We start from the raw sequence: 17,257 nt of genomic DNA, 5'->3' as shown, positions 1-17,257 counted from the left end.
TTTATTAAAAGCAATTATAAACTATATTGAGAAAATGGGAAAGGGACAGCGTGGAGTACTAAAAGAAAGTAAAATTTCTCATTTTTAATACAGACATTTCAAATGGTATGTAATCAACAAAACAGTAAAATATTGCTTATGGATCAGCTTCATAAATATTCTAGTAAATATTTCTTTGAAAATATTTGCATGTGGAAGAATACATACTAATCATTTGTGATTTCCTTCTGTTATAATAAATATGATATTAATTTTATTTAATTAAGGCATGAGGAAAAGTCTGTATAATATTCTTTTTTGGGAAGCTACATTTTTGCTTTGTGGCTTGGGAAATTATTATTTTGTGGAATTACCTTGTGAACACAAGAAAAATATGTATTTTTTATTTGGTCACTGTAAATTTTGACAAATAGATGGATAGAGAAATAGATGTATAGACAGATAGATTGATAGAAGAACAGGTGATATTGATCAAGCTTATTAATTCATCTTTAATATCCTCTGTATCCTTATTTGTATTTTGCTAGTTTAAGGAGAAGTTAAAAAATAAAAGCAAAGCTCTCTGAAATATATTTTCTTTTGTATATAAAATGGAATAATAAAGGGGCTAGCCTGGTAGCATCGTGATTAAGTTCTCAGGCTCGGCTTTGATGGCCCAGGGTTCATGGGTTTGGATCCTGGGTGCAGACCTACACACTGCTCATCAAGCCATGCTGTGGCGGTGTTCCACATACAAAATAGAGGAAGACTGGCATGGATGTTAGCTCAGGGACAATCTTCCTCAAGCAAAAAGAGGAAGATAGGTAACAGATGTTAGCTTAGGGGCACTCTTACTCACAAAATATAAAAAAGGCAATAATAAAAACTACCTCATAGTGTTGTCATGGGTGCAATAAAATATTTGGACGCCTGACTAATATTTGTGTTTAGTGGTGAGAGCTAACAAATAAGGGCAAAGTAGCTGATTACTCTCAATATACACTAGTGTACATGTGCAAGCCATCGGGCACGACTAGGATTAGTACCATTGCTTTACCCCTGGATTTAACTCCTGTAATTTCCATGGGAATGGGAACTCTTCACATTGAGTGCACTCTTCTTTTTCTTCCTTCTGTCTATTTAGTGGTTTTTATGTTTTCTATGTCAGGAAACACTTAGAAAAATTTGCTAGTTCTAGTTATGTTTGACATTTTACTCCTAATGACCCTGTGATTTCTCATTTGCAATCAGGGTCTGGCAGTATGGAGCTCAATGACAGTTTGATTGCCTGGTCACTTTTATATCGTTAGTATGTGTGAGGGGAAAAAGAATAAGCAAGAGCGAGGCCTTAGAAACCATTTATAATCCTAACTATATCTTGAACCAGTATTAATATAATAATCAAAGTCATCTATTTTTGGAGATATCAAAGAAAGTATAACTCATCTGGAGTGTCACTTGCTCCTTTACCCTGAGTGCTTTGCTTTCTTTGTATATAAAAGAAAAGGCACTTGTCTGGATAGTCTAATTATAGTCAAGATACCAGAATTGTGAATGGACATCAACCAATCAACCAGAGAGCTAGGAACAAGGACTCCCAAAGCATATTGTTTGCACTAAAAAGTCAACATGTATAAGCAATTTGACAAAAATTATTCTTATTAATAATGAGCTAAATTTTTAAATGGTAAAAATGAAATAGAAAAAAAAGTATCCCAGGTAAGTTGACTTCTTTTTCATACTACTAAAAAGTCTATTCCTTTGCTTACACAGTGCTAAAATTACTAATCCTAGAGTATGAATTAGAATAATAAAACTATAACAAAATGCCACATACCATGTAGTTTTTAAAATTTCTGTAATCTTAAAAGGTTGACATTTTAAAATAAAATTTGTTTTATTCTTCTTCTCTTGGAGGATGTATTATTATATGTGAGCACACAGAAAGACTAAAATTTCCTGAAATATAGTCTTAAACTACATAGTAAAATTAATTTACTTGAGATACTGACTTTTTACATATTTTGGGTTTTGATATAAATGATCAATCAATTAATTGTTGTTTATTTCGTCTGCCACATTTCATTGGGCACTTCTAATTTACTAAATTTATTTTCTTTAGTTATTACTTTAATCATTTCTTCAAATGAAAAATCTAAATTCATTCTTTAATTATTAACCTTAGGTTTGAATTGAATGTAGACTTATTTTAGTACTAATTATTTTAATTACCAGGGATATCAATGTTAGATATGAATGTTAGATATGAAAAATCTGAAAATTTTTCTACTGCCCTAAAATGTGTAAAAACAGAAAACGTAACTTTTATCTCTCCTACATTTTTATTCTCACTCACTAGTTCTTTCCCATGAGTATCTATGTATGTTCAATTTTCACCCTCTTTAGATTGTTGCTGAGGTAACAACTGTGGCAATCTTACTCTATTTTGTGTGTGGGATGCCACCACAGCATGGCTTGACAAGTGGTGCTAGGTCTGTGCCTGAGATCCAAACCTGCAAACCCTGGGCTGCCAAAGCAAAGTGAGAAAACTTAACCATTATGCCACTGGATTGGCCTCCAAATTTCACACTCTTAAAAATGATTACCACCAACATAACTACTTAGCTCTCCTTTCACCCTATATCTGTCATCAGTTATTACAGCAACTTTTACTTTCCTCACAGTCAAATGTCTTGGAAAAGTTGCATAAAATTTATGCATCCATCTTCCACTCAGTCTACTGTAGAATGGAAACTTGTTTTCTGGCCAAATCATTCCATGAAAACTGTCTTTGCTAAGCTCAATAACGAAATTTCTTTCTTTTCTTTTCAATCTGGATAGTGCATTTCCGTTTGTATCTAATGCCACCTGAACAGGCTTCATCCCTGCTCTCTTTCTTCTTGAAACACTTTCTCTTCTTGTCTTCAAGGACAAGATATTTCTTGGTTTCCCTCCTACATTATTTCTGGCTCCTCTCTCTTTGCTTAACTGTCAAATATTCTTTCATTATTTTCTTTGAGAGAGGGAGTAAATTGCTTTCTAAAAAGTTCTGATTCCCCTACTGTTCTTTTTGAGGGAGAGGGAAGTAGATTTTTTGCACCTAATTCAATGTTGTAACATGTTTACAGGTTAATTTAGGTTTTATTCTCCTTGGCATTCTATTGTTTCACTACAGTGTTTCTATATGTTGATTTACTTTTACTTATCTAAACATAGATTGTGGTTCCTGAATCTCAAGTTATGTCTCATAAATTCTGGGAAATTCTAAGAAAGTATCTCTTTGAATACTACCTATCCTCCTTTTCTCTATTACATGTGTTTGGAACTGTTAGTTTAATGTTTGGTTACTTTAGTCTATCCTCCATGATTCTTAATCCCTTCTACATTCTTTTTAATCTTTGAACTGCAAACATGGAGATTTCTTCAGATCTATCTTCCAGTTTAGAAATTCTCTCTTCAGATGTACTAATTTGTGATTTAACTAGTCCATGCAGTTTGTAATTCCAAGACTCTGGTTTTCATTTCTAAATATCCTGTTTGGTTCCTTTTCAAGTCTGCCTTTGTTTTCTCAGAATATCTTTTTACATGGTTTAATTCTTTGCCTTATCTTTTAAACAAATTTGACTTACCTATTTTCTGTGCCTATCACATTTCATTCTATAGTCTCTATCCAATATTTTTTTAAAATATCTAAAGATCTTGTGGATCTAATTCTCCCATTTGTTAGGTCTTCTGAATTTGACAAGATTTTTTTGCTTTTGCTTTTTTGCTTTTTAATTTTTTTGGTAATTTTAAATTTTTAGCTTATCTTCTAAGTTTTTTGGCCCTATGGAAATCTTCTGAGGGCTTCTTAGGGTCACAGTTTCCCCGAGCACCAATCCTCTGCAATATTATATGCCCTGAATTAATTTTCACCTTGATTTTTTTAACATGAGATTTCCTGAACTATGGAAAATAGACTTGTGCTACAGTCTCATGTTTATAAATTTTCAGGGGAGACTCTATGTATTTTTTTCACTCATAGTCCAGGCTGAGACATCTCTTTGTCCTGGGAAGGGATGTTATCTCATCCATCCTTCCACTGAGGGCTTAGCCTCTGAGGATCTTGGGTCTATGCTGGGATTCATGCCTAGTGTGGAACTAAAGAATTGTCACCTGTCCAATGTTGACATTAAAACCCAAACATCTAGATTACAGATCCAGCATTCTTCTACTGCATTTGCAGGCAAAAGTACACACACACACATGCACACAGTAATTATAGTTCACTAACTATTCTAGTTTTCAGCACCCTTTTCTTTTCTGGATACTGAAAGTTTATATTAGTTTCTTACACATTCATATATATATTCAAATGTTTGGTTGTTACTTTAGCATTTCTCGTTTGTCTACCATATTGCCAGAACTATTCAATATTTTTTCCTAGCTCTTCTATTATTCTCATTCTACATACACTCTCTTGGCGTTCTTTTTGACTTCCAAGGCTTTGTAATACTCATAATGATCATTTCAAAATCTGTCTCTCAAGCCCATTTGTAGCTCCTAAAATTTCACTACTTTTATCTTATACCCTGTTACAGCCATTCTGAAATTCTTATTTTCTCAGACATTTTATATGCTCTGACTTCTGGGCCTTTAGGAATGACAACTTTCTCGAATATTCTAAAAGCACTTCTTTTCCTCCTGTTTATCGGATTTAATTGAATGTATCATTCATATCAGCTTGTATATCACTTCCTCTGGGGCACAATATCCGAGATTGGATGCTTCTGTTGCATGTTGCAATAACACCTTATACTGCATAAATCATAGCACTTATCAGAGATTTATTCAAATCACTTGTTTAATTATATTACAAATGTTTTTCCTCCCAGGTTGCAAGAACTATGAGAAAAAGAGAATGCAGAACGTTGTATTCCCAGAGCCTAGCACTATTCCATTCATTCATTCATTCTAGGAGATGTATCTTTACGGCCTAGAACTTTATCTGGTATAAAATTCTCAGTAAAATATTTTGAATGAATAAAATTTTGAAGTAGTTTTCCACTCTATTTTACAGAGTAGGATCCCCGGGTCAGAGATGTTGAACTGCCCATGGCCACACATTAATTAGTGACAAAGCCAGAATTTGAACTCAGGTTTGCCTGCCTGTAAAGTCTGTGTCTTTATACATGACATTATATGTGATATATAAAATGAGGTTTTTATGTAAAAACAATGAAAGAGCAGCAAAAGGAAGACAATATGTGGTACACTGTTCTCTTATGATTTTCTCCAAAGTGTATTTACTCTGTTGGATCTTCTGAATTCTGTCCTATATAAGTACACATTCTCAGGAGCCACAACTAGTGTCAGTGTCTAGAAATGTTATATATCTTCTCAGAATATATAGTCCTATAGTCTGTATGATTTTAAAAAGCACTATTTTTCATAACTGTATTTCATTATATATATTAGAGTAGTTAAAATCAGAATTCGAGTTTAGGTGGAAGACATGCACCATAGAAAGAAGAATTAAATTTTTCATTTTTCCCCAAATTTTCCCATGCTATAATTTTTCTAAGGGTCTTGTTATGATCAGCGTGGTATAGTGAAAAAATAACGTATTCTGGAGTCAGTCAGCCTAGTATTCAGATTTTACTCTGACACTTGCTGGTTATGCAATGTATCCTCAGGCAAATTATGCTGTTTTCTTCTGCAATTGGGATTAGCAATGACAATTGTAAGGCTGTTGTGAAGAGTGTAGATCATGTATATATGTGAGTAGCCTATCACCTCGTACTCAATAAATAATAATACTTAATGTAAGTATTATTGTCTCCTTCAGGTTTAGATAACACTTTCTATACGTTTTCCACATACTTAATCATGCAGGTGAAATTCACATATATAGGATGTGAACTACATGCTCTCAAAGAAACTTACGATAGCTGTATTTTGAGATTTCAATAATAAATTACTTAGAAATATTTATTTGGAGGCCAACGAGGAGGAATAAGTAGGAAAATTCTTACGTTAGGGACAGAGAAGAAACATAAATCGGATCCAAAATGTACCTCACTGGGTACTCCTCTAAGCTTTGTGTACCAGATAAATATGAGTACCATACCAACCGTGATTACCCTGGAGAGGGAGAGGAAACTGTTGCCATTTACATAATAGCACACATATAACCTGACAATAAATTTTAAGTGAAAGATATAATAGACAAATTGAGTCTACTACCTGCAACAAAAGAAAATTTTTTAACAGTCCATTAATCCATATTAAATATTCTATGAGACTGAGGTAACTACAGAAATAAAATATGATTTTCTTTTCCTTGCTGTAATTGTAACCTGATAAAATGTAAGCCACTTTGGTTCATAATTTTTCTCTTTTTCAGAGTTAATCAGGCTATTTTTCCAAGTATCCTGCAGTTTGTGTCTCAAAGAAGATCCAAAGTCAAAGGATATTTATGCAAAGTCAACAAAGAAAAGATTATGTGTAACATTTAAGTCTTTGTCAAATATAAGAATTCATAAATATAAGAACAAGTATCCAGAAACAAACTAAAATATCAGATACTATTTTCAACTTTTACATTAATGCCAATGTGGAAGGACAGGGAAAATGTAAAATTTATTTTAAGAGGCATTTATTTTATTTTTTAGGTGAAAAAGTGTATTGTCATTAGAGCTCATTCCTCTATCACCATCTGATACTGGTGACAGGATACTAAGGAATTATGGATACAGCATTTTCTAACATTAGTAATAAACAGAGGTTCTATATTGTGTTTAAATTTTTTGATAGAAGTCTTTCTAAAATGTACTGCACATTTGACTGCCTTATTAAGCAGAGAAAGCCAAAAATAATTTTTAAATTTTTCTATTTGTTCTTCCATCCCTTTGAAACTCAGTCATTATATTTTATTGGAATGCTATGATAATCCCAGGAGTTATTCAGGCGATAAATCCTATTTTTTGCTATGTTAAATGCTTTCAGGATGTTGTACATTTCCAGATGATGTTTCTTCTGACTTTTTGATCTTTAGGACTTAAATGACTCGAGAGATCATGTAAAAAACCAAAACTCTGTGACTAGAGAGGCTGTGTGATTTCCCGAGGTCACACTGCTTTGATAAAGGAACAGAAATGAAATATTAATAACTTCAATTAATGCCTTTGTTCTTTTTAGTGATCTGTCCTATGCTTCCTTCTAGTTCCCAACTTATGTATATATAATTTGCCTTTTGGTCCTATAAACTAAATCAGACAACAAGGTTGCCAAGAGGAATGATTTAACTATTATGTAAAAAATTATTCAGAAATGAGATGCAATTGTTTAAGAACATATACACATTGTATGCATGTGTGTATGTTGTATTCACTGTGAGTAGAAGGTATAACTTTCATTTTCTTGGATAGTAAAGATACACTGAATTTCAGATTATTTTATTTATTTTGAAAGTTTTTACCTTTTGGGGGATAATTTCCAGATGTGTTTTTGGCTGATGTTTAGACTTAGAAAGAGGTAGAAAGAATCTTAAAGATCGTGTAGAAAATTTCCCAACCAATGAAGTATCACCAAATATCAGAAGTTTCCAAACACTTGGGGTAATTTAATTTTTCCTAGTAAACCTTGTGATGTTGGTTAATATGCTCCTCAGTCTAGAAGAGAGAATTAAAAATGCAAATTTTCCTATTATAGATGCAAAAACATGTAATGTTATTTTTAAAAATTAGATCTTATCATATCTTAGAGTCTGCATTTTGTTGTTTACTCATTTTAACCATAACATACACTGATATTTCACTTAAAGTCCCTATTCATGTCTACTGTACAGCTTCTAAACATTAAATACTTATTTATCTAAGGAACAAAACATATTTTTGACAAGATTCATGTTGATTCCTGAAACGTAAACATAAGTTTTATTATTTTGTCAGGTAACAAAAGAAAATTCTCTTTGAAGTATTGATTAAATTCTGCCTTGGGCATTTTCACTTTTCTTTTGAGTACTTCCCCTTATATGTCAGAATATTTTTAAGGGTGCTATATGGATAGCTTTTAATGTAGTTTTTTATCTCTATATATCAGTGATTCCACCTTTTTTACTTCTGTCTTTGAATCATGTTTAGGCTCTGATCACATTTTTTGATTTCAAAAAAGTTAAATTTATTCTAAAATTTGTATCTCAAGATATGGCTTTGGTAATCATGAAATTTAACAAAGACTTGTTCACTTTTACAATAATTTTCATTCAAATGCCAATACTTCAGATGGATGTATTCAAATGTAAACTTGCATGAAGAAATTGCCTTTTAAGAAGTAAAGAGGCAGGTAATCAAGAATGCCCTATCAACCAGATCTGGTATGAGGCCACCACTTTCCCTACATGTTATTTATGAAATAATATCAATTTATGTTGTTATTTGGATAAGTTATCACTACTAAAGATGACCATCACTTGTGGTCTGTTTACTGGGTATCACTGCTGGTCACCCTGGCTGACTTTCTCTCCTCAGCTCAGCTACATACTAGACATTGTTCATTGTTCAGCATTTTAAGAGTGAAGATGAATATTTTAGCCTCTGATTTTAATTTAAAATGTTATTTTGTAGTATTATTTCTAAGGGACTATCATGTAAAATTAATTTGCTTTCATTTTACTACTAATTTTAGCCTCTCGTGATTTGCCAAAAACGATGTTAATATAGACTTTTAACTTAAAAATGTCATAATTTTTAAGAGAAAAATAAAAACTATTCTATAGGAATTATAGCAATGCCATTTAAAATTCTTATTTCCTGAAGATACTGTCTTTAATGTGCTTCATTGGTTAAAGTACTAACAAAATGCTCAGTAACGTAATTTTGAATGGAGCCAAGACCTGGAGTACTTTGAAAGTCCTAACTCTTAGAAAGAAATAATGAAGAACAGGCCTGAGAAAGTGTGAAAAAAAGGATTAGGTGAATCTTGGTATGCTCTGCCCTGTAAAAATAAATTAAAAGTTGATAGTGTTACAGAACTTAAAGACAAGATCAAAAATTCTAAATGATTAAAATTTCCAAGATTATAATATGAAATAGTACGTGATATGGGCAAAAATTTGCCAACCAAATACTAAAATAGTGGAAGTATTTTGAGACAAATTTCTAATAAACATAAGGACGTTCTTCTATACGTAATGAAACAGTTTATGAGAAATAATTAACCTATAAGCTTAATAGATACTATCAATATGGGTAGAGTAAAGTAACAGTTTAGGTGCATTCATGATGCTAAGTAAAAATAAAATAGGAAATGGGCAGTAGAGTGTGATAGAAAGAGTGATGGACAGAGAATTTGATTAACTGAATTCTAAAAACGTGTTTTTCATTAGGGAGGTACATGTAACCTTAGGCAAGCCTGACTTTTCTGAGCTTCAGTTTCCTTAGGGCTAAAATGATTGGATATAATCAGTGGTTTTCTTTTTTTTTAATGCAAAGAAATATATTGCTACTATCTGTATATTTTTCTCAAAATGAAATAATACTCAAAACTCCAAAATTAAAACTATAGATAGATAAATAATTGTATAGATAAAGAAGAGGTGAGTAGATTTGTCTAAAGGAGTTTGGGCAGCCAAAGTGCAATCTGCTCAGCCACCTTTGTAGCCCTGAGACAACCTACAGAATACAATTTGAAAGTACTTATGGTCTCTCTTCCATCTGATATAGGCTATGATTCTAAGTTAGTTGTCTTAAAGAGAAAAACAAATATTTACCACAAAATATCATGGCTTCAGTTGTCATAAGAATAGTATTAAAGAACAGGGGACACAGATTTATCTCAATATGTCAGTTTCTTCTGTCATTACGTCAATGAACTGATGGAGATTTTTGTTTTCTTCTATATATTTCCATTTTTTAATTTCTACTAAATGAGCTATTATGTGTGAGGATTTATGATTCCAGGAATATTGTCCTGGGAGCTAAATGGTCTGGTATTGAGCAAATCCTATAAACTCTAGGTGAATTACTTTCGTCATATATGAAAGAGGAAGAATAAAATTTTCTCCTGGGGAATCTTTTTCTCTGTTAATTCTGGGTTGTATTTTGTTGTTGTTACAGTTATCTAAAGATTAGGAAAGAAGGCCTTTTGATTTAGTTAGGTAAAACTTCTTTTAAAATCTAACTCTTTGCTGTTGTTGATTTTCAGGGAGTTTTGGTGTTTTGTTTTTAAACTCAGAATTCACACTTTCAAAATCTTTGTAATTGTATGATAGCAACTAAACTGATTTTATTGAGTTGGTTTTGTTTGTTTTTTGGTTTTTTGGGTTTTTTTACTTTCAACATGGCAATGCTGACATCCCTCAAGGCAGAGATAGATCTGACTTTCCTACTTTGGCTTTCTATTCAGGAAAGGCCTTTCTCTTTTAAATCACACGCACATTATTTAGCAGCCCTGAAGTGTAGAGCCCCATCCAGCTGTTATTTGCTGAGAAGAGGTTGAGTGTCTTGGTGCAGGGCCTTGACATCTATTCATTTTTCCTGCATTATAATGAACCCAAACAATCCTTCATCTAATGATTCTCCTTGGCTTTCCATCCCTGGAAAGTGCTCATTTAAAAGATATTAAAAGTATGTGTATCCTGGGTCCTCAAGAAGTTGCTGTCACTCTATTTGTTTGTCTAATGTTTCCTCTGTGCCTTTTGTGGAGGATAGGGGTGGAGTTCTGATCATATTAACAAATGAGATACAAATTAAGTCAAGCACAGTCAATAACATCCTTCCATTTGGATGTTTTTATATCTTTCACAGAATTCCCAACTTGTGAGCCACTAAGTCAATTTATATGCAAAAGTGGAAGATGCATTAGCAGTAAATGGCACTGTGACTCTGGCAAGTACCAAATGTTCACTGTACCGCACTGATTTGATTGGGGGCCTGGCTGGCTGTGCTGCTTCACCTCCTTCAGAGGTAGTTTGTAAGAGAAGCTTGCAGAGCCAAGCAAAATGGTTAAGACACGTGATAAGAGGGCAGCTGGCACATCAATGGGGATTAGCGTTAAGGATAATGGAGCTCAATATCTGTCCCATGGGGCTATGAGAGGGATGTGTTTTCAGATACTATGCTGGACATAGTCTAAGTCTACAAATATGTAGTGAAAGAGACAATTGAGGAAATGACCTGGACAATTCAGGTTCCCCAAAATGTTTATGAAAAATGCTCTATAACCTCAGGATGGAGCAGTTTATAAATTACTATGAAATTATCCAGATGGTCTCAAGTCTGTCACCTTGCTTTTTATGTACAAATAATGTTTTTTCTTATACTCAATTGTATCATTATGCTAAATTATGCCAACTGCAGGTAAATGAATTGTATATAAATCAAGGCACTCTCAGCCATCGATTTCAATTTATTTCCACTTCATATTCCTCTCCCTTCCCTCTTGCAACAGTTTTTAATGAAAAAACAAAAATCATTGCTATTGAGAGTGTACAACAATTTCCCAGTATAAATACATAGTTAATAGCCAGTGGGGAAAGGGTACATAGTGGGCCCTCAAGTTGGGGAATGGGGAGGAAGGGACTGAAATGAAGATATAGGTATAAACTGAGGCATAGAGACTGTAGATCTAATAATAAGTTTCCATAATAATTATATTACCAGCTATATCATTTCATGAAATTCCTACAATTACCATCGTCTCCCACTTCATCATTATTTCATTCTGCATAAATACCTTTAGTTTCTGATTAGTCATTTCTGAGTGAAAAAGAAATGCAGCTTCAACATCCAGAGTCAAGGATTTTTTTCTCTTGGTTTAGTAGTTGATGTTAAATGGGAAGTGAAGCAATATAAAAATGCAAATAATTCTCCCACTGTTCATGGAAAATGTTGATCATGGATTTATCAATCCTTTTTCAATCACAAAAGAAAACTCTGTATACTAAAAAGAAATGTTAGATATTTCATTAAAAATAACTTTTTTCCTGGATGGGTTTTCACTACCTTGATGTTGATGCTTCTTTCCAGATGACGACTGTGGGGACGGGAGTGATGAGGTTGGCTGTGTTCACTCTTGCTTTGATAATCAGTTCAGATGTTCCAGTGGCAGATGTATCCCAGGCCATTGGGCCTGTGATGGTGACAACGACTGTGGAGACTTCAGTGATGAAACCCAAATCAATTGTACCAAAGAAGGTGAGTAATTTTGTGAATTAATGAAATCTCATTTTAAATTGATACATAACATTTGGAGTATCTCAGAGTGAATATTATATAAAAAATAAATTGCTCATAAAAATATATCAAAAGTATACACGTGGAACTGTGAAAAAATAATTTGCTCATCTCTTTACTTTCTTTCTTTCCTTCCCTTTCTCTGGTTTCTCACCTTGATACCTCCTTATACTTTGAAACTTTCTTCTGTGGTCTTTGCTTCCTACTTTCATTAGATGCTTTACTTTCTTTAGTTGCTTTAGTTACTACTCCTTTAATCCCCTTCAACTTATAAACTGCCAAACCCAAAATCCATCCCAAAAAGAAAAGAGAAAAGAACAAGAAAGGCATAATTTTCCTTTTATTTCCACACCAAATTTGTTTCCTTAAAGTTTGAAATAATCTCCTATTAAATGGCTAGATATTCCAACTGACTGACTTTCTGAGATGTAAGTTAAGAGAGAAGGTCATGACCATGGCTCTCAGCATATCTGTGGGCAGCATGACCCTGTTATTTGCTTGGAATACTTTACCAAATTTGATCAGCCATAGGACATGTTAATAAATTAGAAATTATGTTAGAAATATCACAGAAAAAATCACTAGTCTGTCAAACATGCATATAATCAGTAACATTTTTAAGTAGAACTTTTATTTCTGATTAAGAAACTGAAGGGCAGGCCCAGTGGCATAGTGGTTAAGGGTGCCCACTCGGCCTTGGGGCCTGAGGTTCATAGGATCAGATCCCGGGTGCAGGCCTAGCACCACTTGTCAAGCCATGCTGTGGCAGCATCCGGCTTAAAATAGAAGAAGATTGGCACAGAAGTTAGCTCAGTGACAATCTTCCTCAAGCAAAAAGAGGAAGATTGGCAATGGACATTTGCTGAGGGCCGATCTTCCTCACAAAAAGACAAAAAGAGAGAAAAAGAAATTGAAAGAACTTCTTTTTCATTCTCTCATTCACTCCACAAATATTTATTAATGACTTTTGATGTGCCCGGCACTGTGCTTGGACCAAAGGATAGATAAAAGGATGAAAAACATGGTCCTTGTTTAGTTTTAAAAATCTAGCATGCAAACAGACAAAAAATAAAGTGATTTATTTAATGTGGTAGGGTGGAAAGAACCATGGACTGTGAGATCATAAGAAAGGAATGATTTTCAAAGTGTTTTCCAAGGAGATATATTTGTCCTCTGCCAATATTTGACAACCTATAAAATATGGTGTTTCAAAAGTATTTTCTCTGACGTGGATTCCATTTGTCTTTCTTTTCTCCCCCTCTACCCCCCAACTTTAAATGCTGGAAACAGTGGCAATTAAAGAAATTACCTACATAATACTAGGTTCTTAAAAGGATAACCCTAGCTTTTTTGTGAATTCCCTAAGTGATTTATTAAAAGACGTGTTTGATGTTGATTTTACCTATATTACCTGGATTACAAGAGTCATAGTAATGATGCAAATATAGCCAAACAATCACTTATGAGCCATGAGGCAATGAAACACAGGTCCTCATGGCCAATGGTCTTCATGTGATTCACGACTTTACCTGGCAGTGGACGTAGAAGCTATAATGAAAATAGGAAATGACTAAGAAATTTTTTGTGACAACGTCTTATAAGGATTAACATGAGCATATTTCAATTCAACTTTGCTTCAAAATCAAGAGAGGAATGAATTATAGATAAAGCTGTTACTTAGTATTATCTGGCTCTTATTCTCCATTATGCAGTAAGTTCCAGTCATCTCTTTCTCTCTTTCTCTCTCTCCCTCTTCTCTTTATTTCATTCTTGTGTCCTTTTCTCACCCAATTTAGTTGATCCACTAGTATATATGAACTGGAACTTTTTGCTTATTGTTAATCTGGCACAGAAAAAGAAAAAGTTTACAAAAATATTTTTATTTTTCTTCTTTGTATATTTGAAACATTCATCAGTGGTACGGTTGACATTTCATTACTAAATTACACTTTGAATATAATCTGCGTTTTTCCCCCACCTCACAGATGTCTTTTTAGGCTCCTCATGAGGTGTACATCTGTGGCCTGCTGGCACTGCCCCATAATATGCTGTGAAAGATACATTACCCCACAGTTAATTTCCTTTCATCTCAGAAGTGAGATTCCGTCCCTCTCTTCTATGTGCATTCATCTTTAAGTTAAAATGATCATTGCACATTAAGAAGTTTTGGAGAGATTGCTTTAGCCTCATGAGTATCCAGAGTGAGTGGTACCTCCCCTTGTAGGCTCTCTACATAGTTTTTCAGGTTTGGATTATTATAGAATCAGCAGCTATTTAATGTTAACGGCCTTCATCTTTGAGCACTTCAGTTTCACTAATATATTACTGTAAAGGATATACTGTCAATGTGAATGCTATGCATTTTGTATATGATTATGGTAATACACTAAGGAAATGATCCAGATAATATACATGATTCTTGGACATGTTTCAAGAGAAGCATGAGGAGCACTTCCTGAACTAATTTATATTTATCAGATTATAAATTTTACTAGCATTCCCTAATCAAATAGTCTACTTGGTGAATACAAGTTGCAAGAATCGAGGAAAGGTAACATTCTGGGATGACTTGAGTGCAAGATAATCCAGAATGTTTCAAAGGGCATTTAAATATTTTTATCCATCATTATTTTTATTATGTATTCTGATATGAAAGTTGTAAAATAACCATGACACATAGAATTGTTAAAACTGATCAGGAAAGTCATTTTGCACATGCAGGCTTTGGGAAGCCATTGCCAAGGTAAAGTAGAAATTTGATGCAATTAGTCATATAATCCAGTCCCAAAACCTGCTGCGGAAGAAAGAGCAGGGGATTCTGGCTGGAGTTTCAAGACTGGCTGTCAAAACTGATCAAATCCACCATATAATTGCTCGGCACTTTGCTTTACACTGCCTGGCTAAGCAGAGCATATGGTGCAGTTTCTCTCCACTCAACTTGTTTTCGAAAGGCAGAAGTACTCTTGAATTGACTTTTAATAGTAAAGGAGCCCGAAAAACCAGGAAACGGAACATTTCGTATATATAATCTCCATTTCAGAAAATTCCTGAATTTAAGTTCAATGCATATTCTCCGTGAAAGCACTTTCAAAAAAGAATTTCTGTAGTGATGATCATTGTTTTCATCATCAGTATGATTAATATACGGCAACAGTGTTAAAGGATAGTCCTCTTCTAGATTAATATGTACTCATCTTCTTTCCTCTTGGTGATGTGCTCTTTTTCCTCTCACCTCCAAACTCCCTTACAAGGCAAAAAAGACAAGGTATCTTTAGAAAGCGCTATGTTTTCACAGAGTCACTGTTGCGTGTGTGTGCGTGTACACATATACACGCACACAGACTACAAGCAAAAATGGAATAAAAAGACAGTCCGCAGCACATTGATTCCTTCCTTTGTTTCAATGCCTGTTTATTATTAATTTAGTTCTGGTTTCTTTTTGATTCTGAATTCTTTGGTTGGAACATTATTTCTACAGTGACCCTTTTGTAAAGCTACTGGGTGAATAGATTTTCTAAGTGGAAAAATAAGTGAGGCTGGACCCTCAAAGAATTTGGTATGAGAGAACTTCCTCCAGAGCCTCAGGCCTGGCTGTTTATTTAAATTCTGAAAGGTTTTGTAGAAAGATGGTTTTATCTGTAAGGACCTCAAAAATAAAGTTAAAATGAGACTTCAGTCTTTTCTTACAAGTCTTTAAGTCTCTGGCTGGAATATTTAAAAAAAGAGAGAGAGAGGCTTTGGATATATGTCTCATCTGTAAAATACCAAATATATAGAATTAATCTTATCTCATTGTTGACAGTTTAATTCATTTGAATTATGTAAACATTCATTCTTACACTCTATTGTGGAATAGTCTCAACTATATTTCCCCCTAGCAATAAAGCATTTCTAAAGTAAACATATGAAAATTATTCAGTATCTTTAGACAGCTATTCCCCCAGATCAATTTTAATTCAGAAATTGTTGTAAAAATTTATACCAAGTAATTTCAGCATGGACTTGATAGAAAAGAGAACAGGTTTTCTCTAGAATAGATTTTGCCTAAATTTTATTATTTCTCCTAAATGCATCTTAAAATCTCTCAAATATTTGGATTTTTCTTTACTTTGAAGGGGCATCTGACCCTGATTTATGATTATTGGTCTATAATGCCTTCTGTCTGGCTGTCTGCAAAGGGAATATTTACTGCCGGCTGCATGAAGTGAAAGATCTGGGTGATGCCGGAACATATGTGATCTCTTATTTACATCACAAATATAAATTAAACACAAATTTAAAATTAAGTATGTATTGACCTTCTATTTTGATTTATTATTAATAATCTTTAAACAAACTCCCAAATCCATTGGGCAGATAAGTGTATAAGATTATTAATATACATGCCTATACATGCTCATATTCTTCTGCTTTAACTGTTTAAATTTGCTTCTGCTTTGGAAACTTCCACTTTCCTTTTGGGCTTTGTTCTCATTCATTCATTCATTCGTTCATCCATTCATTTGCCTCACTAATTTCTTGTTCTCAAATTTGAGAAGGAAACTACAATATTTGATACACGGCGAATGCTCAGTAAATAATTATTGAGTGAAACATTCTATTTCTTGACCACAAAATTTGTTTATACTCTCAGAATCCGAGCCTTATTTGTTTTGTCTTATATATCTAGCAACTTTTTCAGTTACTTCACGTTGCCCCCAGATCCTGGAGTTTATTTTCATGATGATGTACAAAACTAGGTGTACTGATCTAGTCATGTACATTTCCTTAATACAGTGTCATCACTTTCATTTATCCAATAAATATTTGCAATTTCAGCCCAAGATTCAATAAAATAAAATAGTCAGGATTTCTCCATATCTTTGGTTATTGCTTATTTCTTTTTAAGTCCTCTCTGCTCAATAGACAGCAAGTTCCAGAAAGATAAGAAAAGTTTAAATCTTTTTTGTATTATTATTTAATAGTAAGTGCCGGTGAAGAGATTCCATTAGTGATAATATAGGGAGAGAAAAGAGATTTAAGATATGTTGGTGACCCACTAATTGCCAGGTACTTTACATTTA

The 17,257-nt window shown here is 33.5% G+C and overlaps 1 protein-coding gene across 4 annotated transcripts in view; it reads left to right on the top strand.

Moving 5' to 3' along the window:
• The window catches only part of LRP1B (LDL receptor related protein 1B), a 1,824,397-nt gene that overhangs the window by 1,126,415 nt on the left and 680,725 nt on the right, over window positions 1-17,257 (top strand). For 2 of the 4 annotated variants that reach the window (XM_070241833.1, XM_023622536.2), the window contains 2 exons: window positions 10,767-10,847; window positions 11,988-12,155. In XM_070241833.1, the coding sequence (XP_070097934.1) occupies window positions 10,767-10,847; window positions 11,988-12,155 (249 nt within the window). The remainder of the gene's footprint in view (window positions 1-10,766; window positions 10,848-11,987; window positions 12,156-17,257) is intronic. The other 2 variants (XM_023622537.2, XM_070241834.1) reach the window with 1 other exon arrangement.

The sequence above is a fragment of the Equus caballus genome, chromosome 18 (genome assembly GCF_041296265.1).
Source record: "Equus caballus isolate H_3958 breed thoroughbred chromosome 18, TB-T2T, whole genome shotgun sequence".
NCBI classification, from domain to species: Eukaryota; Metazoa; Chordata; class Mammalia; order Perissodactyla; family Equidae; genus Equus; species Equus caballus.
The sequence above is the reverse complement of the archived record's forward strand: the minus strand, read 5'-3'. Positions and strand labels throughout refer to the sequence as shown.